The sequence below is a fragment of the Rhinolophus ferrumequinum genome, chromosome 26 (assembly GCF_004115265.2).
Source record: "Rhinolophus ferrumequinum isolate MPI-CBG mRhiFer1 chromosome 26, mRhiFer1_v1.p, whole genome shotgun sequence".
Taxonomy (NCBI): domain Eukaryota; kingdom Metazoa; phylum Chordata; class Mammalia; order Chiroptera; family Rhinolophidae; genus Rhinolophus; species Rhinolophus ferrumequinum.
This window is the reverse complement of record NC_046309.1, coordinates 3,573,924-3,591,852: the sequence shown is the minus strand read 5'-3', so window position 1 is coordinate 3,591,852 and position 17,929 is coordinate 3,573,924. Positions and strand designations below refer to the sequence as shown.

The following is a 17,929-nucleotide window of genomic DNA, read 5'->3' as shown; positions in this document are numbered from 1 at the left end:
TCTAACCACCTGAGCTAACCGGCCACCCCCACTGCAGGATGTTTTCAATGGCTGAGTCCAAAGAGGGGGTTAGCCGTAGTCAGCAGGGAGGCCAAGGAGCTGTTTAGAAAGATGACCATTTTATAGATCCAGGCTTCACAGCCTGCAATGCCAGTCGCTCCGTCCAGGGTCACAGGACTGCTCCCAGACACCTGTGTGGCTGCACAGGGGCTGGGGCTCAGGAAGTTGGGGTTCAGCCACGTCCTCACCCAGCTGAGCCACCATGCAGGAGGACATCTCCCTGGGCACTTTCAGTTTCCTTGGCTGTCGCCGCACAGCCTCAACATGAGATCAATAAGAAGATGACAGGTTGTTCAGGGAAGGGGACGTGCAGGCAGGTAAGACCCACAGGGTCCTCCAGGATCTGGGAAGATCATCACACCCAAATTATCTCCCACAGCCCCCAGCACCCCAGCCACGAGGAGCTCGTGTTTCGTCTTCAATGCGGTAAAATATACAGAACACGAGATTCACCGCTGTGCAACCATCACCACCATCATCTCCAGAACTTTCTCATCTTCCCAAATTGAAGCTCTGAAGCTAAATTTTTAAAACTCTCATACAACAGGTTTTTATTGAAACTCCGTGTGGTTTCTTGAGGGGAACAAAGGTATGTAGGACTCTGACGGGATTTTTCCTGGTGGGGTGAAGACAGAGACAGGAGGCCTTCAGCAGAGAATGTGGGGAGCCCCCAGGGGCACAGGGAGACAGCTGGGCTCACCTGCAGGGAGCAGGCAGGGAGGCTGGGGGAGGGGACAGGGACGGAACCCTCCTGGGCCAGCCCTCAGCTGCCCTCCCCTCCCAGGGGCTTCAAAGGGAATGTTTTTCCTGTGGTCACACTGGGCCTCATAAACACCACATGCCGGCCCCTGGTCAGCAGGGGGCCAGCGGGCAGGCCGGGGACTGAGGGCTGAGGACTGAGGACAGGACGGAAGGCTACGAAAGCCCCAGCTTTCCTAACCACAGAGCAGCGACAAGTATGTGAAGCACGTGACTCTTCAAAAGGCGCTGGCCCTGGGTCCTCCGGCCCCCTGGACCGACTTCAGACAGATTACAAGCCTGCCCACAAGCATTCTGGTGGGAATCTTGTTGTCCTTCTTTCCAAGGAAAAGCAGATTTACTGGCAGATTAGGGAGCAGGGGCTTGGGGTGAAGGGGAGGTCACCCCGGAGCACAAGCCTATCAATGAAGCAGTAAATCACCGCTTAATGAGCTGCCACTATTGCTCAGTGCTCGGAACTGGGGGACTCGTTCAGGAGAAACCTCTGGAATGCACGGAAGGGCTGTGAGGCCTGGCCCCTGCCCTGGCGGCTGGGGTGCTGGACTGAGCTCCTTGGACCCATGGAGGGCTTCTTTCATCAGCCGTTCTCATTTGATCTTTTGGAGCGGGTGCTATTGCTATCCTGCTGTGGAAACGGAGGCACAAGGCAAGCACCTCTTATTCCCAGAAATCCCCCAGAATAGGCTCCTTCCTCCTTCTGCCCTCCCGGGCCAGTGGCCACTCCCAACAGGATGGACCCAGTGTCCTAGAGAGGGCCCAGGCCACAGACAAGTCCCCGGGACGCCCCCACGGCTGTGAAGGGTCTCCCTAGCCCTGTGAGCGGGTGGGGCTGGAGCAGAGGCTCTGAGCTCCTTCCAAGCCCCCTCCCCTCCATTCCCATGGAGCCTACCTGTTCCCCAAATAACCTCCCTCAGCTTTCAAGCACCGCCTCCCCTGATTTCCCTCTCCTTGTAGGATGTAAGGGGCCAGTGTCCCTGGGAGCCAGCCCATATTTGAGAGGGACCAAGTCATATAAACCCCAAGGCCAAGACACACCAAGTGGGAGTCAGGCTAACGGCTTGGAGAGGAGGACGTGGCCCGGCAGCCCCGAGTCGCTGAGTCAGGGAGAGGCACAGCTGCAGACCCCCCTTAGCTACAGACCCCCCCACACGCACACCTCACTCCTCCCACCACTTCTCTCCCCTTCTCCCCTAACTGGGAGGGGATGGCCAGGGGTCAGAGGACGCACCCTGGCTCCATCCTGGCTCCCCCAGGAGCTTGTTCTGGGGCTCTAGGTGGTCCCTCCAACTCAGGGCATGGGCTTTTCATGTGTAAAATGAAAGGGTTGGACTCCATGACCTTCAGGTCCCCTCTAGCCCTAATCTTACCCAGTGGGTGCCTCACAGTACCCTCCACCACCCTGTGGGTCCCTGGGGCCCCCTGCCCTGGGGAGTCCTGCCAGCCTCTGCCCAGGGCCCCGGTCGCCCCCCGCAGGCTGCCCTGCCATCAGGAAAGGGCAGAGAAATCACTCAGGCCGGCTCTCTCCACTTTGATGACGTTTATTCTCCATGGTCCCCAGTCTCAGGGGCAGGAAGGACCTGGCCCTCTCCTGGGCCTCTCCTGGCTCTGGCCTAGCAAGCTGACAAGCCTGCAGAGGGACTGGATGTGCGCTGTGGGCCGCCCAGGAGGAGAAGCTGCAGAAGTGCCCCCGCTCCACCAGGGACATGCGGCCATGGTCGTTGGGCTCCTCGCCCAGGACCCACCTGGGGCGGGTGCAGGAGGTCAGGTGACGGGGGCTGCGCAGCTCAGGGTCTCCACACCATCCCGCTCCCTGCGCCAGGCCATCCTTTCACTCTGGGGAACACCAGTGGCCCCCAGCCCTGCTCTTGGCTTATTTCCACTCCCCTAACCCACTGTCTGTTCATTGTCCTTGTGCTGGGGTCAGTGCTGGGTGTGACGTGGGTACCTGGGTACTCAGTGAAAGCCAAGATTTTAACCTGACCAGTCTGCAAGGACCAGGGGTGATTCCAGGGTCTCTCTCCCTCTCTCTCTCTCACTCTCTTTCCTGCTCTCAGAAAGGGTGGTCTGGACACACAGCAGCCGGCACTTGACAGGTTGCCTGGCACAGAATGGGGACCAATTACTATTCATTTCCTAGTGTATGCCTAGCGCTGTTTTAAGCCCTGGAGATTCCAAAGTCTGCCCACACACAGGTTCCTGCTCCCCAGGGACACCGCTGCCAGCGGGAAACCAGTGTGTGAAGGCAGCTTCTCGGAGGAGCCGGCCCAGGGGTCCCTTCCTTTCTCCCAGCTGCAGCTCCCACAGCTCCGAGCCCCTGGGCAGTGGCTAACAACCCTGAGAGCAGAGATGGCAGACAAGGCACAGAGCAGTGTATGGACACCTCGGAGGGCCAGGCCCTGGGCGGGGGAGGAGAGAACACACCCACCCTTTGCCACCTGGGAGACTGGGCTGCAGGTGAAGGGTGCCCAGGTAATCAGGGCGGTTTCCTTGGCTCAAGAGAAGCAAAAACAGTCCATAAAATCAGTCAGATCAGAGACCTACCAGGGTGCAAAGTGCCTCGTACCCCTGCTGTGCTGTGGAGGGCATCACCCTCAGTGGTGCCTCTGGGCCCTGTGTCCTCTCACTGTGGCCTTGCTGTGCCACAGAGGAAGCCACCTCACTGTCCGACCAGGGCATGGGACAGGCTCCCCTCCTGCTGGGGTCTGACCCACCCTGCATCCTCCCCACCTCCCCTGCTGTGCAGGGCCCACCTGTGGTCAGCAGCCACGCCATGCGGCTACTCACGCTCCGTCCCCATACACCTTGATGGCGTTGACACAGTTCTTGGCCCAGCCCTGACTCTGAAGGAAGGGACAGTCGTCCTCGAACTGCAAGCACTGGCCAGCGAAACTGCAGCCCTCGAAGATTGCTAGGCAGAAATGCCCCATGCTGCAGGCCCTGGGAGGGTGGAGGAAAGAAAGAAGGCCAACAGCACTGAGTCTCCCTCCCCACAACCGGAACTCAGAATCACCTGGGGCTCTGGGCACCGGAGTTCCTGGGCTGGGGGCTGTGAGTGCCCCCACCCCAATATGCGCACTCCAACCCAGCACGTCTGCTTGTTCTCGCACATGAGATCTGGCTGGATGAAAGGGGCCTGTTACTTCAAAAAGCTGCAGCGCCCCTGAACCAGCCCAGTCGCAGAGCGGGGCACAGTGGCTGTGCTCTGACCAGGACCAGGGGCATCGGGCTCCCTCCTGGCGCTTGGGATGGGGACTCCTGCCCCAGCCACACAGTCACGTCACTCTGTCCCTAACACCTGCCACCCCCCTCCCCAGGCCGCCGCCACAGGCAGCCTTTACATGATAATATTTTGCAAACTGAAATAGAACCTTTTATTAAAACATGAAGCCAGAAGTCTAAAACAAATACAGAGATCTCGTTTGCTGAAAAGCTTGCAGGCTCCCTGGGATGAGGACATAGATCTCCCTATAAGATGCCCTGTGTTTCCAAAAGACATAAGTGGGCCAGCTCCCGCCAGCTCCCGACTGGCTCTGACGCCAGCAGGGGCCCCAAGGACAGCTCTTAGGAGAACAGCAATCAAAGCTACCTAGGGTGCTTCTCATATAAATAGCACTAAGATCCAGGGCCACCACGGTAATTCTTTTTTCCAAATGTCCGTGGCCTGGAGGAAATACTAAGACAGCACTCTTACAACGTGAGGTGGCAAAGGCCAGCTGGTTTTGCCACTTGTGTAGAAAAGAGAGGGGGCCCCATCCAGGAGTTCCTCAGGTGTTCACTAGCACCCCTGGCCCCACATGCAGGGAAGGGTCCCCTGCAGACACACGGCTCGGGAATCCGCCATTTCCCACCCAACCGTCTGGAACTCACTTTGACTTGGGAGAATCCTAAGGAATGGGGAAGCTGGGTCCTCAAATCCCACCGAGAGGACAACTAGACATACACAGTCCTTTGCCATGGGGAATGACACCCTTATTTGCTCTCCCTACACACTTGGGGCCATACTGTGCGAAGGCGGCCACCTGTTAGCTCCTGCTCCCAAATTCCTGCTGACTGGCCAGTGACAGAGCTTCTTCCATCAGCTTTTCCACGAATGAGCATCGAAGGGTCCTGAAAAATGCTACTAGACGACCCGCCTAGGTGGACACACCAGGCCCAAGTCAGCCTTACTCTATAGCCAAGTGCTCCCCCATCTGGTTGCAAAACCAAACTTCTAGTATTTCCGACAGCATTTGACGTGGAAAATTCAGCAAGATTTTGAGATCAGAAATTTAAAGTGTTTGCGTCATATGTGCCTGAAAATACAGGCATGAAAATGTCCAGGGGCTTGCCGGCTGGGTGCCCATGCCATCCCCCACACACACGAGTGGCTGTTGTGTGTGACATCTCTCCATCTTAACGATCCCATAGTCCCGTCAGATCTTAACCCTGGGAAGGCCACGCTCCCTATCGGTCCCATGTCTGACCAGGCCTGCCCCTCGGTCACTCCAGCAGGAAGCACCAGGTCGAGTGGCCCACTCACCATTCCCACAGGCCGACAGGAGCCCATGTGGTCCTTGTGGCCATTCCAGCGGAAGAAGTCGGGGTAGTCGCCATGCTGCAGGATGAACTGCTGGCTTCCTGAACTGCTGGAAGTCAGGGTGGTGGAAGCAGACCCAGGCTCCGCCCTCCACACGGATGGACTTCACCCAGTTCATCAAGCCCCGGCCCTGGAAGTTGTCACAGTCCCCAAAGACCTCCAGCTCCCGCCCCGTGAGTGCTTGCCCTCGTACAGAGTGATCTAGAACAGCCAGGTTGGAGGGTGCAGGGTCATAGGCTTCTCTCCGTTAGTTTGGGAGCAGACACCTGGGGCCCAACACCCTCCACTGAACTCTGACTCCTGGGCCACTGACGCCCAGACCTGCTGCATGCAGTAGGTACTCAACACGCTGACTGGGTGAAAGAACGCATGGGTGGTGGGCTGGGCTCAAACCCAGTGCTCAGCCCACCCCATGCCAGGAGCACACGTTGAGCACATTCCAGAACGTATGTGGGGACCGGGCCTTACTGTTGGACCAGGGGCCCAATTGAAAACAGACTCTTCCCAAACGCCTACGGAACTTTTTAAACTCAATTTTTGTTTATTGATGAAACGTAACATCAAGGAAATGGTTTCAAAAGACAACGCTTCACCACAAGCCAGCATTGAGTGTATAGAAAGTCAGGTTCTGGGATGGGCCGCTCCACTGGAGACTGAATCCGTGGTGCCGAGTTAGGGCCTGGCCCAGGATTCACGGCTCAGAATGGCTTTTTCAATGTGACACATCCCTTTGCTTAGGAGGTCACTCCTTTGGGTGACAGGCGTGTGTCGGAGCTGGAGGTTTACCAACCCAGCGGTCAGTTCAGACTGTGACCTATGGAGACGTAACACTTGCCCCCAAACTAAGCAACAGGAACCATATCAACCCCAAAACTACTTTCTGCTGAGGAACCGAAAATTCTAACCCTCCAATAAGTCTTTGGGTTTCAAGAATTATGCTCTGAGCAGGGCCCTGGCCAAGGACAAGTGACGTTACTGGGAGCCAGTAACTGTTGTCTGTCGTCGTGAGCGCAGCACCAACGGTGGCACTGCCCTCCGGGCCCCTGGAGTTGGCGAGGCCACAGGGACGCGTGCGAGTGTGGGAGCTGAGAGAGCCAGAGCACGACTTCCCTTCCCTCTGCCGACAGCAAGCGGCTCCTCAGGCCACAGGGGGGAGGGGGGCCCCCAGCCAGTGCTGGACGAGTCAGGCGAGGGTACCTTCCCACAGCACAGAGGCCCTCCGCCAGGGCCAGGCCAATGGTTTTAAGAAATTTGGTCAACTTTGCTCGGGTTTTGTCAGTCGCAAAGGGCGCATCAAGCAGTAGTCCCCGCCCCCCCCAGTCTGAGAACGGAAGGCGAGGGGAGGGTATGTCTGGGGACCTGCACGTTACCTTCGGGTCGCACTCACCTTCCCAGAGGACTGCGCCATGGTGGCCCAGCCATCCCATGCGCTGGCCCCCACAAACAGCCGGCGGCGCCCTGCTGGGTCAGCACCCCCAGACAAAAGATTTGCTTGGCCGGCGTGTTAGTGCTGTCTGGCGTGTAAGCCTGCGAGGAGGCCCCCCAGCAGGTGGGATCGAACCCACAGTGCCCTGCGTCCCTGCCTGGGGTCCGCCCGGCACTCACGGACGTCACTGCCCGGTGAGTCCCAGCCAACTCCTCAGGCCTCTTCTCTCTGACCCCAGCCCACCAATGTCCCTGAGGAGTCAGGACCACACCCCTCTGCCCTTGGGGGGCCCTTACCCCACTCCTTCCCACAAAGCCCGCCCCAAACCCCCACTCCCTTTCCCCCCTGGTTACTCAGGATGAGCAGACAGCCCCTGACCGCTGCCCCTGACCGCTGCTCTGCCCTTGCTGCCAGCACCACCTTACACTTGCTGCTCCAATAGCCCCACCCCCTGGCAGGCCCACATCTCTTGCCAGGTGCCGCACCTTTGGGTCTGCTCCTGCTGTCCTGCTTCCCTGAAAGCCACCCCTCACCCCCACCCCCCTCCCCAGGGGAAATCAATGCTCACCCTTGATCCATCGTTTAGGTGTCACCTACCCTGACCGGAGCTACCCTCCTGGCGAGCCACAGTGCTCTGCCCCAGACCACCCTGGGTGACAACGACGGGTCCACAGGAACACGAAGCTCCACTCCGGCTGACTGTCTCAGGGCGCAGAAGTTCTTGGCACATGACCGAGACTCAAAGACTGCTTGTGGGGTGCGCAGTGCAGCCCCAAGCTGCTGGGAAGATGAGATGTGTTCACACACAACAATGATTCGGGGGGTTAGCTGGGGCAGCGGCCAGCTCTGAGACCCGAGGAGCTCACAAGGCCGACCCCAGGGGGTTTCACAGAAGGCAGTGGGTCCTGGTGGAGGGGAAGGAAGGAAGACAGTGGGGAGCAGTCTGAGCTGCTCTCAGGAAAGTATATTTTTATCACCATTTTGCAGATGAAACACTTCAGGGACAGGCAAAGGAGGTCATGCAATTCTTGGGGCACAGGAGTGACCTTGCCCCTGCTCTGGGAGGCTGTCCAAGGAAAACAGGACACTCACTGGGACCTGCATGTCACCCTGGCACCCGAGGACAGGCCTCCCAGGGGGCCTGGCCAGACTGCCGCTCCCATGGCATCCACATTTGCCCAACCATACATTCCAACATTTGTCTCTGGACACAGGCCTTTTGGGGAAACAGAATTAAACACGAAAACTCCCAACCCAGAAAGCCAGTCCATAAAGGTAGAAGAGAAAGCAAATCGTGGTATTACTGAATAAGCCTTAAACCAGAATGTGACTGCACCACAGGCAAACTGCTAAAGAGATCTCAGCCCGGGTACAGCCAGGGCGGGGCAACTCGTCACATACAGGTTCTCAAGACAAAAGGGCTGATTTTCGTGTGTCTTTATTCTGGGAGATGGGTTGTGGAATTCCGAGTAAGGTGACAGCTAAAGTTAAGCCCCTCTCCTCCCAGGACACTGAGAGGTGGGATGTTATCTTCCTTGATTACTCCTTTCAAAAAGATGGCTCTCAACTCCTGCAGGAAACAGTCCCCAGTTGTTATACTGGGAAGAAGCCTATTGAGCCATTAAAAAGGTGTACATACAAGTGAAAAGGACAGAGAAAGAAATTCTGGAAGAAAAAGGAGAAGTCTCTTCCCTCATTTTCAACTGTGAGAATTAAGCTTCTTAACTACTTTTGTTTTTTTGTGGTCTCTGTTTCCTAGAGCAGTGTTAGGTTCATAGCAAAATTGAGCGAAACGTACAAAAGTTCCCATACTAGAAACTTCAGCACATATTAAAGCCAAACAAAGAACACTGTATGTTTATGGGTGAAGCTGTGGGACGGTCCCTCGCTGCAAGTTGCAGGACATTGTGTCCCTGGGCCTGTCCAGTAAAGGCCTGCCCTCCATCATTCTGACAAATGGAAACACCCTCAAATTTCCAAATGCCCCCCAGGGGGCAATCCCGGCCCCTTTGGGGTTTGAGTGAAATTATTGGGTGAAGCCTGAGCTCTCCTTCAACTCCACTGGAATCCTCAGGGACCTTTCCAAAGGGCACTACTAACCCGCTGAGGCACCTGAGGTGGATTTGTGTCCAGCTGCTCAACATCTGTCCATACACTGTCCATTGGCTTTGCTCTGCTGTAAACTGCTGTTCATATCCTTTGCCCGTTTTTTCTGAGTCTTTCCTTATTGATGTGTGTGTGTGTGTGTGTGTGTGTGTGTGTGTGTTAACTTGTCATCTGTTCCTTTGCTTTTCTGTGTTAACCTGTTATCTGTTCCATGTGTGTGTACACCTGTCATCTGTTCCTTTGCTAGGTGTACGCATTGTAAAGACCTTTTCCCAGTTTGGCTTGGACCACTGGTTGAAACAATTCTTAGTTTCTTGGATTGGGTATTTCCAGAGCCCATGACTAGTGTGGGGCCCAGTGCCCCCCTCCAAACTGAGGCTGGCTGTGTCTGCCTCCGACAGCTGGCACGGGGTGAATACGGGGCTGGACATCTCTCTAAACGAGAGGGTGTATGACCCCACTGGCCAGATGCTAATAGTGCCCTCACGGTAAGAGGTGAACTGTTGAAGGCCAGTCACCCATCAGCTGAGGATGGTAGGACAAGCTTCCGCTCTGGAGCTCACAGGGCCAGGAAGCCTGAGAGAAAGACGCAGCTCAATACCCCACAGAGCTGGAATCCATTGAAACAGAAAAAGGACCTCCCCACATTGGGCCCTCAAATCTTCTTTCCAGGAATTGGGTAGCACGTACGCTGTACCTGAGGTCCAGGACACCGGGGTGGCACGTTACACCATCTCTGACCCTTCCCACCTTCCTTGAGAGGGTTACCATGCAGAGTACCCCGCAGGAAGATACCCAACAGTGTCAGGTTAACCTCCCCTTTCTAGGGAGGTCCCCACTTTCAAATAGCCCTGAACCCAAAACCTGAGAAGGAATCTCGGAAGGCGAGGGCAGAAAACATGGGAGACCTGCTAGGAGAGATCCAAGATGGTGAAGCAGAAAAACATTGCGCCTCCTCCTTTCCAAGAACACATTAAAATTACAACTAAATTACAGAACAATCAACCTGGACAACCATCTGAAGTCTGAATAAACGGAAGTTTTATAACTAAGGATATAGAGAAAAAGCCACATCGACACTGGTAAGAAGGATGGAGATACAAACCAGGCTGATCCCAAAACTGTGTGTGGAGGTTTAATATCGGGAGGGACACCTCGGTCGCGGAGGTTCCCCTAGAGGAGTGAAGGACCCCAACACTACTCCAGGCTCTCCTGCTCAGAATACTGGTTCTGGGAAGAGAAGCCCCCACAATATCTGGCTGTAAAAACTGGGGATTCCAACCATCCGGGAGGGACGGAAGGTTGCAGGAAACCCAGATATCCTCTTAAAGAGCCGCGCACAGACTCACTCGCTCGCAGGCACTCACCTTGGGCTCCAGCGGTGGGGCGGTGACTCGAGACGTCAGAAGCACATGAGGAGCAGACTGAGGTGTGTGGCTTTGAGGCCAGGGCTGGAGAACAGTCAGCGTTTTCCCTGTGAGGTCCTCTGCCCATACAGCCAGCAGGCGGGCGCCATCCTGAATGTGTTGAGCCCGCCCCCTACACTTCCGGCCAAACCTGAATCTCATTGGTTAGGGTGAGCTCTGGAGCTCTGTCCTGCTGATTCACTGGGATCCCTCCCCACCCAACACCCCCAAAGCCAGAGGCACTTTCTCCTGAGCAGCCAGCCCACCATGCATTGCACTTCTTTGAAAACTATCAGAGTCCACGGGCTCCAGGTGGGCAACAACTAGCTTCTGGTGCGCTCTGAGACTTACTGAGTAGCTCCACGCTCAGCACTGGCACCAAACCAGAATCTACTTTAACCTGGTGACCACAACTCTTCCCACTCTAGTGACTCTCCAACACCCTCCATCACCCAACTCACATACCGCACCGTTTTTATCAGCGGCTGAACTTTAAGAGACCCAGCAAGTGGCAGCAGGACACTTTGGGGTGTCCTGGCTCTTTGTGGAGCTAGCCCAGATTGGGAACTGGTGGCAGATGCCCTCGGTTAGCAGAGTGGCCTGTTCCACGTGCCTCCAGGGTTAGCACAGCATCAAAAAACCACAGATCGCTTTGTAGCTCTCACCAGGTACTCCCTAGGTGGTCACAGGCAGTGGGTGACCAGGCCCTGCCCTGGAGCCCCTCCTAAGAGGCCCCAGAACCAACACACTTGGAGGTTGCCTTAAGACCACAGCACAGCATATCACCGCCCAATTAGCTCCACAAATTCTTACACAAAGAGCGGTCTCAATAGGCACCAGAACCAGCTGGGGCAAATCCAACTCACTGGGATAAGCCCCACTCCCCACACAGCAGCCTGTAAACTGTGGACATGGCCAAACCCCACAGAGCAGTACCCAACACTGTCAGGTTAACCTCCCTTTCCTAGGGAGGCCCCCACTTTCAGATAGCCCTGAACCCAAAACCTGAGAAGGAATCTCGGAAGACAAGGGCAGAAAACATGGAAGACCTGATAGGAGAGATCCAAGATGGCAGCGCAGGTAAACGCTGCACCTGCTCCTTTCCATGAACACATTAAAATTACCACTAAATTATAGAACAATCATCCTGGACAACCATCTGAGCTCTGAATGAACAAAGTTTTATAACAAATGATATAAAGAAAAAAGCCATGTCGAGACTGGTAGGAGGGATGGAGATACAAACCGGGCTCGTCCCGAACCTCTGTGTGGAGGTTTAAAATCGGGAGGGACACCTCGGTCGCGGAGGTTCCCCTGGAGGAGTGAAGGACCCCAAGCTCACTTTAGACTCCCCTGCTCAGAGTTCTGGTGCCAGGAAGTGGAGCCCCCACAACATCAGGCTGAAAAAACTGGGGATTCCAACCATCCGGGAGGGACGGAAGGCTACAGGAAACCCAGATATCCTCTTAAACAGCTGCGCACAGACTCACTCGCTCGCAGGCACTCACCTTGGGCTCCAGCGGTGGGGCGGTGACTCAGGAAGTCAGAAGCACATGAGGAGCAGACTGAGGTGTGTGGCTTTGAGGCCAGGGCTGGAGAACAGTCAGCGTTTTCCCTGTGAGGTCCTCTGCCCATACAGGCAGCAGGCGGGCGCCATCTTGAATGTGTTGAGCCCGCCCCCTACACTTCCGGCCAAACCTGAATCTCATTGGTTAGGGTGAGCTCTGGAGCTCTGTCCTGCTGATTCACTGGGATCCCTCCCCACCCAACACCCCCAAAGCCAGAGGCACTTTCTCCTGAGCAGCCAGCCCCACATGCATTGCACTCTTGCATTGCACTTCTTTGAAAACTATCAGAGTCTGTGGGCTCCAGGTGGGCAACAACTAGCTTCCGGTGTGCTCTGAGACTTACTGAGTAGCTCCACGCTCAGCACTGGCACCAAACCAGAATCTACATTAACCTGGTGACCACAACTCTTCCCACTCTAGTGACTCTCCGACACCCTGCATCACCCAACTCACATACTGCATGATCTTTATCAACGGCTGAACTTTAAGGGACCCAGCAGGTGGCAGCAGGACACTTTGGGGTGTCCTGGCTCTTTGTGGAGCTAACCCAGACCCGGTACTGGTGGCAGATGTCCTCGGTTATCAGCGTGGCCTGTTCCACGTGCCTCCAGGTTTAGCACAGGCATCAAAAAACCACAGATCGCTTTGTAGCTCTTACCATGTACTCCCCAGGTGGTCACAGGCAGTGTGTGACCTGGGCCTGCCCTGGAGCCCCTCCCAAGAGGCCCCACAACCAACACATTTGGAGGTTGCCTTCAGAGCACAGCAGAGCACTGCCCAATTAGCTCCACAAATGCATATACAAAGAGCGGTCTTAACAGGCACCAGAACCTTCTGGGGGGAATCCCACTCACTGGGATGTGCCCCGCCCCCCACCCCACAAGAGCCTGTAAACTGTGGACATGGCCAAATCCCACAGCCAATCAGCCAGAGTGTCAATCCCACTAACTGACATGCCAATAGCAATCAAGACTCACCTATTACAGGAGGGCACACACAATACACACAAGGGACACTCCTAGAGTACCTAGAGCAGGTGACCAGGGAGACTGTACCAGGGCCCCACAGGACCCCTACTACATAAGGCCACCTGGCCAAGACTGTGAGACATAGCAGATGTACCTGATATGTAGAAGCAAACACAGAGAGGCAGCCAAAATGAGGAAACAAAGAAATGCATCCCAGATTAAAAGAACATGAGAATACTCCAGAAAAGAATCAAATGAAATGGAGGCAAGCAATCTAACTGGATAAAGAGTTGAAAACAATGGTTTGCTCAAGGAACGCAGTGAGAAATTCAAAAGAGATAGCGAGCATAGAAAAGGACAGAGAAACTATAAAAAGAACCAGTTGGAAGTGAAGAATACAATAACTGAAATGAAGAATGCACTAGAAGGAATCAGATTAGATGAAGCAGAGGATCAAATCAGCGATTTGGAAGACAAGGTAGCAGAAAACACCCAATCAGAACAGCAAAAAGAATCCCCCCAAAAATGAGGATCGTTTAAGAGATCTTGGGACGACATCAAGCGTAACAACATTCGCATCACAGGGGTACCAGAAGGAGAAGAGAGGGAGCAAGGGATTGAGAACCTATTTGAAGAAATAATGACTGAAAACTTTCCTAACCTTGCAAAGGAAATAGACATACAAACCCAGGAAGGGCAGAGTCCTAAACAAGATGAGCCAAAACAGGCCCACACCAAGACACATAATTTAAATGGCAAAGGTTAAAGACAAAGAGAGAATTCTAAAAGCAGCAAGAAAAAGGCAACTACTAACTTATAAGGGCGCTCCCATAAGATTGCCAGCTGATTTCTTAACAGAAACTTTGCAGGCCAGAAGGGATTGGCGGGAAATATTCAATGTGATGAAAAGCGAGGATCTACAACCAAGACTATTCTACCCAGCAAAGCTATCATTTAGAGTCGAAGGACAGGTAAAGAGCTTTCCAGACAAGAAAAAGCTAAAGGAGTTCGTCACCACCAAAACCTTTACTACACGGAATGTTAAAGGGACTTCTTTAAGATGGAGGGTGGGGGGAATAAAAAGTATGAATAATAAGACGGCAATAGCTACATATCTATCTACAATAACTTTCCATGTAAATGGATTAAATGCTCCAATCAAAAGACAGGAGGGCTGAATGGATAAGAAAACAAAATCCTTACATATGCTGCCTACAAGAAAATCACTTCAGATTGAAAGATACACACACAGATAAAAAGTAAAGAGATGGAAAAAGATTTCATGAAAATGAAAAAAAAAAATACTAAACCGTGGTAACCATACTTATACCAGATAAAATAGATTTTAAAACAAAGGCTATAACAAGAGGCAAAGAAGGACCCAGTAATTCCACTTCTGGGTTTTTACCCAAAGTGCTACTTCAAGGGGATGTATCCATCCATATGCTCATTGCAGCATAGTTTACAATGGCCAAGATGTGGAGGCAGCCTGGGTGTCTGTTGATAGATGAATGGATAAATAGGAGGTGGTACATATATACAGTGGAATATTACTCGGCCATGTAAGGGGATGGGTTCTTGCCATCTGCAGTGGTATGGATGGACCTGGAAGGTACTGTGCTGAGTGGAATATGTCAGATAAAGACAGATGGAATGTGATTTCGCTTATATATGAAATCTAAAAAATAAAATAAACAAATCAGAAACAAACTCACAGATACAGAGAACATTTTGATGGTTGCCAGATGGGAGGGGGATTGGAGGTGTGGGTGAAGAAATGGGAAGGGATTAAGTACAAAGTGGTTGTTACACAGTAGTCATGGGGATGTAGGGTATAGCATAAGGAAAATAGTCAGTGAGATTGTAGTAACTATGTATGGTGTCAGATGGGAACTACATTTATTGGGGCGCTATATGGGAAGGATTAGGAGGCAGGGTGAAAAAGATGAAGGGATTAAGAAGTACAAATTGGTAGTTACAAGCTAGTCATGGGGATGTAAAGTAAAGCACGGGGTATACAGTGAATGATATGGTAATAACTATGCATAGTGACATGTGGGTACTAGTCAGGGGTCACTTCTTATGGAAATGTCTTAACTACTATGCTGTACACCTGAAATTAATACAAAATAATACTGTATATCAACTGTAATTGAAAAATTAAGGAGGAGGGAGGTAAAGGGCAAAAGTGGTACCAATTTCCAGGTAGAAAACAAGTCACAGTGATGCAGTCTACAGCATGGGGAAATACAGTCAATAATATTGTGATAGCGTGGTACAGTGTCAGATGGTTGCTGGACTTAACATGGTGATCCCTTCTCTAGGTATATAAATGTTGAACAACTATGTTATACCCCTGAAACTCATATAATATTTTATGTAGCTATATTTTTTATAAAAACCTTAAAAAAGAAAAATGGAAGACCTTTCAGGTTACAAGATTGCAACCTCTAGAGCAGCCAGCTGGAGATGCGTTAACTGTGGGAGCTCAGGGAGCTCCAGAAAGCAGTGGAGACCCTGACATCAGGGGAAAGACCTCAGGCTGGATGTCCGGGTCAGGGCCATATCTGCAGGACTGACTGCATTGTACAGGGCTTTGCGGAACAGCCAAGGTTTTCACACTTGTGGCCATTACAACAATCCCTGCAAAGGGAAGTTTCATACCATGTTTCCTCGAAAATAAGACCTAGCTTGACAATCAGCTCTAATGCGTCTTTTGGAGCAAAAATTAATACAAGACCTGGTATTATATTATATTATATTATATTATATTATATTATATTATACCCAGTCTTATAGTAAAATAAGACCGGGTCTTATATTAATTTTTGCTCCAAAAGACGCATTAGAGCTGATTGTCGAGCTAGGTCTTATTTTCTATTATAGTACTTTTATTATATTTATATTATAGTCAGACTGGGTCTTATATTAATTTTTGCTCCAAAAGACGCATTAGAGCTGATTGTCGAGCTAGGTCTTTTCGGGGAAACACGGTAGATGCAGGAATCAAGAGCAGAGAGTAAGGGAGTTGCCCAAAGACACCCATTAGCTGCAAAATTGGGAGTACAGCTGCTATGCTCCTGTCTTAGTCTGACGCTTCCTTTCTTCGGGGTTACCTGTGGGTGTCAGGCTCATGGGCAGTGCAAACAACAACGGACTAAGAGTTGGGAGATTCCTCTGGAACGCAGGTCTCTCCTCTGAAAATAGGGATGCTAAGTTCACTCTCAGCTTTTTTTCGGTTCTAACTCCAGAACAGACTTCCTCTGGTTATTCTAGGAAAGGTAATAAGGATGGCTAACAAAAAGTTTTGCTCAATGTAAACGTTTTTGAAAACTTTTGCTTAACATAACTTTCCCCTCTTGGCGGAGGTGAAGGAGATAGCATGGCTCTGGAATGCTTTCTGGTTTCCTGCTGGTATAGCCTTAGTGGCAGCCTCTGTTAATATGCACAGTGGTCTTGGTCCGCTGGAGTAACCATGGCAGCCAAAGGCCTTCTACAAACATGCACTCCTGGGAACGCTGCAGGCAGTGCCAGTGAGGCCGGGGCACAGGGAGAGAGGCGGCTGCACACACATTTTTCCGATGGGGCCCAGACATTTTTTTGGGAGTCCACACCGCTCCAAGAATTGTTAAACCGGTTTCCATTTAGACGATAATCGAGAAGGCAGCAGCATATTCTGATAACCAGTCCTGATAACTGAGTCCGAGGCAGTTTGCACTAACAATGGCAGGGGGCACCCAGCAACCTTCAGTGTTTAGTCCATACGGGTGGACTCAGGAAGTAAAGGCCGTCCCCCCTGGGGATGCACTGTGTGAACGGTGGGTAACTTCAACCACACTGCAACCCATGTGGGTGAAGTTCAAAGGAGCCTGTCCAGGATGCGGCCCCGTAACGAGGCTCATCTGCTCATCCATCCAACAGGCAAGGAGCTACAGAGCAGGCCGTGGTGACACACGGCAGTCAGGAGCTCTGCGAACCCGGTGAGAACATTGGCAAAAACTGTCCAAAAAAATGAACTTTTTCACAACTCGAAATGAAAGCCTTGCCACAATGTGGGGAGCGTTTAGAAAACTGACTGCTTCTCAGCAGTGAGCTTTGCGGCATTTCCACTTGCCCTGCTGCCAGACCTTCCTCAGGAGCCCCTGGAAGGGTCAAGATGTGGTTGGAGGGCTTTCAAAGCCCCATGCTCAGCACTGTCATTATTTGTCCCATTTGGTAGTTCCTTGGAGAACCCCACGGCAAGGCCTGTCTTCATCTGACCTGCCTTTTTCCCTGGAGGCGTTTGTCAAAAACAATCAGCAATTTATTAGATATTGGGGCAACAAGCTAACAAAAAAAATTTTTTTTTGTTTTTTTAAACAAAAAACTGGAAAATAAGATGTCCAAGGTTGGGCTCTGGAAGAGTAACACACTCCTGGGAACCCAGAAGGGCGACTGATTGTGTATAAGCTGTGCCGCTTATGAAAGACCTGATCACGGTGGGTTGAACGTGCTATCAAGCCTCGCCACCAAGTCTACATCCCCATTAAAAAAAAAAAGTCTACATCCGAGAAGACTGTCCTTGAAAGACGGAGGGGAAATGAAGGCATTCCCAGATAAACAAGATGGAGAGAAGTCCTGTCTTGCAGACCTGCCCTACAAGAAATACTGAAGGATGAATCAAAGAACACTCGACAATGACTCGAATTCACATGAAGAATGAAATGGCACCAGTAAAGGCAACTACATAGGTAATTATCAGACAAACTTTTTTACCGTAACTTTTTTCTATTCGATTTAAAAGGAGACTTCATAAAGTAATAACAAATCTGTTGATGGGTATGCAATATGTAAAAATGTGATTTGTACAACACAATGAGGGGGAGGGATAGAGTTATTTACAGGAGCCAATTTTTTGTATACTGTTGAAGTTGGTATTAATCCAAACTAAGTTAATTGTAATTCCTAGGACAACCACTAAGAAAAGAACTAAAACATACATAACAAAAGAAACAAGGATATTAGCATATCCAGGGTGGCAGGTGAGGCTGACCATTAAGCAGCAGCTAGATCAGGGTAGG

General features: G+C 52.0%; 1 protein-coding gene across 1 annotated transcript; it reads right to left on the bottom strand.

The window, feature by feature from the left end:
- Positions 1-2,323: 2,323 nt before the first annotated feature.
- CRYGN (crystallin gamma N) lies at positions 2,324-6,803 on the bottom strand. The gene is given in 7 exon segments (XM_033098632.1): positions 2,324-2,561; positions 3,604-3,741; positions 3,743-3,747; positions 5,339-5,443; positions 5,445-5,572; positions 5,575-5,596; positions 6,783-6,803. Coding segments are annotated over 7 exon segments (657 nt in total).
- Positions 6,804-17,929: the final 11,126 nt, after the last annotated feature.